General features: G+C 33.6%; 1 protein-coding gene across 1 annotated transcript; it reads right to left on the bottom strand.

Moving 5' to 3' along the window:
* Positions 1-1,020: 1,020 nt before the first annotated feature.
* LOC140177033 (uncharacterized) lies at positions 1,021-2,573 on the bottom strand. Its single transcript, XM_072209269.1, has 3 exons — positions 2,283-2,573; positions 1,999-2,184; positions 1,021-1,254 (listed from the first exon to the last, which is right to left on the bottom strand). The coding sequence occupies exons 1-3, from the start codon at positions 2,571-2,573 to the stop codon at positions 1,021-1,023; spliced, it is 711 nt and encodes a 236-aa protein (XP_072065370.1).
* Positions 2,574-5,990: the final 3,417 nt, after the last annotated feature.

Raw genomic sequence — 5,990 nt, 5'->3', positions numbered from 1 at the left:
CTACAATATTTATAATAAAGACACATAAATCCTTTATCTTTTATAATGAAGACACATAAATCCTTTAAATTTTGTATTGAAAACACATAAATCCTTCATCATTCATAACAAGGACAACTAAATCCTCATGTGCTTTTTTACCTCAGGCTCTGGAACAGATTGGGATAATGGAAGTTCCACTAGTGCTTGACTACTTGAGTTTTGGTGCTTTGGTTTCCTTGTTTTAGGCTTCCAATTAGGATTAGATGGTGCTCCCTTGCACGTCTTGTAGTTGTGACTCTTCTCGCCGCACTTGCTACATGTTATGCGAAATGTTTTTCTTACCTTGTCCCCTTGGATCAAATCCTCTATTGGATCCTTCTTTCTTTTATGCACCTTTGGCCTACCAATGGGCCTCTTGATGGGTGGAGGATTTGGCTTGATATAACATGTTCTATGCCAATATTCTTCACTGGGAACTGGTTGGATTGAGTGTGCATAAGTCAGATAGATGGACTCCATACAAAGCCATTTGTGCACATAATCTTCTGGCTTGTCATGTTTCTTCCTAATAGCAGTAATCACATGAACACAAGGCATTCCTATAATTCCAAAATCACATAATCAATCTAGAATACATTACTCAGCAAAACAAATTTTTAATCAAAGAGTAAGTAAGTCAACCTGTTAGTTGCCACATGTTGCATGAACAAGTATGCTTCATCAAATCAACATCAACTCTTGATGTCTTGCGACTCACTTCAAACTGCTTCCTCTCGTTGTCACCTGTCCATACTGCATTCCATCTGTTGCTGGGCTTAATCAATCGGCCAAGTCTTTTTTGCTGTACAGGAGCAAGCTTTCTAGGATAATCTGACAGTAGACTGATATGCTTCGTCATTCTCCTCATGACATAACAGCGCAACTCTTCACACATTGTAAGAATGGGCTTCACTCTGTACTTTTCTATTTTGGCATTCCAGGATTCACACATATTATTTGTCAAAGAATCAACCTTGGGGCCATGGTTAAGGTAAGCCTTCACCACACCCGAGGATCAAATCTTGTAAGATACTCCCATGCCTCTTCATTAATTTTCTTAAACTTTTCCATAGTCTCTACAAACTCAGGAGGGGTTGAACAACTTGCACACTCCCAAACCACATCTCTGACTTGCAGATCCTTAAATTGGTTGATGAAGTTTTTCCACATATGCATCACACAATTACGATGTGGTGTCTCGGGCATCACCTCTTTCATTGCTTCAAGAAGTCCCTGAAAGTAGAAGAATATCATCTCAAAATAAACAAAAAAGCATTAAAAAGTGTGATGTAGTCCACATAATGTTGAAGAATAAAATACACCAACTTCAAATGATAGTGTACAAGGGTATATCAGCAAGCGAAAAATTAATGACAGCAGCCCCTGCCTTGGCTAATGAGAGTAAAAGCTTGTTCAATGATTTAAAAACCATCTAACACATTAGCAAAAGCAATTCACATACGTACAGGTCTAATATAATAAACATTCATCCAAAGGCTTATTTGATAGAACGAACATGGCACTGCCATATGAAGAGAGCTCCTCAATCCAAATTAAAGATCAGCACTAACTATTTAATTAGTTGTAGCTAAATGTCTGGTGTAAGTCTCACTAACTCAAGTTTATAAATTTTTGAAAAATTAAATCAAATGCATAAATAAACTAATGTTAATAAATAAATGCTAACTAATGTTGACTAATGCTAACTAACCTTGGCTAATGTTAACTAATGCTAACTAATGTTGCTAACTAATGTTGACTAATGCTAACTAACCTTGGCTAATGTTAACTAATGCTAACTAATGCTAACTAATGTTAACTAATGTGATAAAACTTAGAGATTGCATTTTAGTAAAAAAAAAAATTAGAAACAGAACAACACTTAATTTCTGCATAATTTTATAAACCAAAAGCCTCATAATAGAAACATAATGAACTAGATTTCAGAACATAAGGATAAACAAATATATTACTAACTTTTTGTTGATCCGACATAAAGTTCCATCCATGCACACTTGCATTTCCAAGATCTTCTTGTAAGAGAGTTAAAAACCATTTCCATGACTCCTTTGTTTCTGATCCGACAACAGCATAAGCAATGGTATAGAAATGATTATTGGCATCTTGGGTAATCGCTGAAAGTAACTGTCCACCAAAGTACCCCTTAAGAAAGCATCCATCCAAACATATTAGAGGTCTACAGCCACTCTTGAAGCCTTTTTTTTCATGCATCAGGCATATATATATATCTTATCAAACACTGGTGGGGATTGTGGAATTGGTATCACTTCTAAGAGTGCAGTAGACCCAGGGTTGCTGCGTAAGAGTTCGAATAAATAATCCCTCAGCTTTCCATATTGCTTAGTCTCGCTTCCGACAATTCTGTCTCTTACCTCCTTTAGTGCCCTGTAAACCATCTTATCATTAGGATGTATCCCAAACTCATCTTTCAGAAAATCACTAGCCTCCTTCCTAGTCATCTGAAGATGGATAGCTAGCCTTTTTTCAATTTTGTTGCTCAGCCAGTGTTGGTCAGCAGCATTACTCCCCATGTCCCTTACACATGTATGCTCATATTTAAAAGTTTTAACCTGGAAGCACCTAAGAGAATTATTGTAGGATACATGTACAACCCATAGACATTCTTCTCCTTTGCAGCCCACCCGAACCCTTTTTTTTTATCATTTTTAATCCACTGAAGCTGCCTACCCTCAGATATGAAGAAGTCCTTCACCACTTCTTTAAAATCATCAAGAGTTACAAACTTGGTGCCTACTTCAAAGTGGCCTTTTCCAAATCCATACTCATCATGAAACTCGGGCCAGTGTTGCTTCTCAGCTTCTTCATCAGAGGAAACAGGGGTATGCAAATCCTCTGAATGGTATTCATAGTCATACTCTGAATTAGTGCATCTTGAGTGTTGGTCAGGCCCATTACTAGGCCCACCAATTTTCAATGAAGGCCTAACTCTTTGGTCTACACTGGGCCCAACACCTGGTTGTAGATTGGGTCTTTTTCCACCAATATTTGATCTATTCTTCCTTGGTGTATCCCGCCTCTTTAGTGGATTCTTCTTCTTGTTCTCTTTCATTTTCCTCTTTGGTACAACCACTTTTTTTCCCTTGTAAGTCATACTTCTCTTTTTTTGGTACGTTTCTCTTCTCCACTGCTATTCTCATCATCACTATCATCATTATACCCCGGAGGTGGAGGTTTGTAAGGTTCATCCTCCATACTCTCGTAGCCATCATCAGAGGAGGATGTCATTCAGATTATCACAGATGTCATCTAGTTCTATGAACTCAACATTCCAGTTCCTGCATTCCCGTCTCCTGCTTCTTCTACATACTCAGGTTCATTGACAACATGATCAAAGTAAACATGGAACTCATCTTTTTCTTCATTCCTAATCAAATTGTCACACAATTCACAAATCCCATTATCCCCTGTTAAACGATGAAACCCAGATTCTATATCACTGGCTGTACTATCAAACCAGTATATTGTCTTGTAGCCAGGATATCCTAAACCCTCATACAACTTCACCAAATCACCAAAGTTTATAAAATCTATGTCCATCTTTGGAAATTTTTCTACTTTTTCATTTACATAAACAAGTCCCCCATCACCATTCCTTACAAACTTTCTTCCATGGTGAAAAACAAGAATTACATATCTATCAGTCATCTGTAATTTTCAAACAAAAACAAAATCAACCCACAATGCATAGAACCCTCAGAATCTTTCAAATGAATACAAAATAACTTTTTTCAAATAGATTGAAAGAGAAAGCAACCATAGCAGAATGCATTTGCATGCATCACACCATACACTAAATGGAACCCTAATGCGAATGTCATCATGAACGTTGTGGACTTGCTTACCTTGATTGATGATTGAATTTTCTCAGCATACGAACTAAGTCTCTCCTACTCCACCTTCTTCGATGACACTTCAGTTTCGAGCCAGAGGGAAGGAAGCTTTGGCTTGATGAAGGGATTAGGGTAGTATATGGTAATTTCCATGTTGGTAAAGGATTTTTATTAAGAATGGGTTACCTTACTAAAATGACGTCGTTTTGATCAGTAAGGACCTATTTGTCCTTCGAACTTTTTTTCCTTCTAGCGTGGCACCGTAATGGACACCTGGACACCGTTACAGCCACATCAGCCAGTTTCGTTTGATATGTGAGAAGAAAATAGACGGAAGGACTAAATTGTCCTCCGTTTGTTAAAGTCAGGGACTTTTTTGTATTTAAATTTTGTCAAGGATGTATTTGTCAAAAACTTAAAAAGTCAGGGACCTATTTGTCCTTTTCCCATTTTTTTCTTGTCTTCATCCCTTCTAAATCCCATAGATGATGAAACAATTTACTTTTAGTAAAAAATTCACTAAAACATACCCTTTTCTCCTCAAAAAATCGCTTCATTCTTTATTATGTATGTAAACCATATGATTTGTAAAAAATATATACTCTCTCTTCTCTCAATCTTCCTACTTAATCCAGTATAAAGAAACATCTTCCATACTACCTGACGGATCCATAAAATTTTGTTAGTAGAGGCAAATCATACATAATAAAGACAATTTTTAAGGTAAAGTCTACGTTTTGTTCTTGATATTTGCAATGTTTTTAAAAATACACTTAACGTTTAGTTGTATTTAATTTTGTCCCTAATATTTTTTGATTTGTGTCGAAATTACTCCTAAACATTAACTTATATAAAATATTAAGAATAAATTAAAAGCTTGTAGGGATAGTTTTGATACAAATTAAAAATGTTAAGAACAAAATTGAATGAATAAAAAATGTTAGGGAGAAAATTAAATGTTAAAAATATTAAAAAAAACACAAATATTAGGACCAAAAAATAATATACCCTAATTTTTATAATTTCACAAAAAAATATAATATGAATATAAAAGACTCAACAAACCAAAGATACTAATAAAATTTTATTGTAGAATAACTATTAATAAAAACAATAAAAATATTACACAATAGTATAAATACAAAACAATTGTAATATACTTAAATAAAATAAAAATTACAAAAAGATAAAAATAAACTTTTAATTAAATAAAAAATTAAAAAATAAAATAGAGAAAATAAAAAATAGAAAACTGGAAGAAAATAAAGAAAGATAGTCGCACAAAAATTAGTTTTGGAAATAATTAGGATTAGGGTTGGTTATTTTGACTTTTCATTCTTTTATTATTATTTATTTAATTAATTTTTTATTAAATAGTTAAAATCAAATTTTATATATTTATAAAATTAAATTTAATTAAATATCTTTCAATAACATTGAATTGTGAAAAGTGGGGTCAAATTATTTATATAGTGGGAACAACTAAAATTTAATACTAAATACTATTTGAGAATTTTATAAAATTCAATGGGGTACTTGCCCCCACAAACCACCATGTAGGGACGGAGCCACATATAGCAAAAGGGGGGCAATGCCCCCTCCCCCGCCCCCAAATTTTAAATTTTTTTTATAAATTATGTATAAATTTTACTTTAGCCTCCTTTAAAAATTTTATTTTATTCTTTTTCTATTACAAAATTAATTTTTGGCCCTTCCCTAAACTTCAACCTAGCTTCGCTTCTGCCATCATGTAAATCCGTTTCTGACCTAATATCACCCACAAATTGTTAAAAGGTTATAATTACTTTTCTCATAGTTATTGTAAAAACAAAATTTTTATTGATAATTGTAATGGAGTTTTTGGCATGCTTAATTATGAGTCTAATAGAGAAAATAATAATAGAGTAAATAAGTTGAATCAAAAAAATATTCAAGAAAATAGATTAGAAAAGTTTGTTCCTGAAAGTTCTAAAAGTTAGTTAACCTACTGATTTATATCCAAACCTCATGCATGTATAAATACATGTTGCTGTATAAGTTTGATAACAATCTCTCGTTCTTCTAAAAAAATTCAATAAGATTAACTATAGTTTCTTT

Source organism: Arachis hypogaea, chromosome 2 (genome assembly GCF_003086295.3).
Source record: "Arachis hypogaea cultivar Tifrunner chromosome 2, arahy.Tifrunner.gnm2.J5K5, whole genome shotgun sequence".
In the NCBI taxonomy this organism is placed as follows: domain Eukaryota; kingdom Viridiplantae; phylum Streptophyta; class Magnoliopsida; order Fabales; family Fabaceae; genus Arachis; species Arachis hypogaea.
This window is presented reverse-complemented; position numbering and strand designations above follow the sequence as displayed.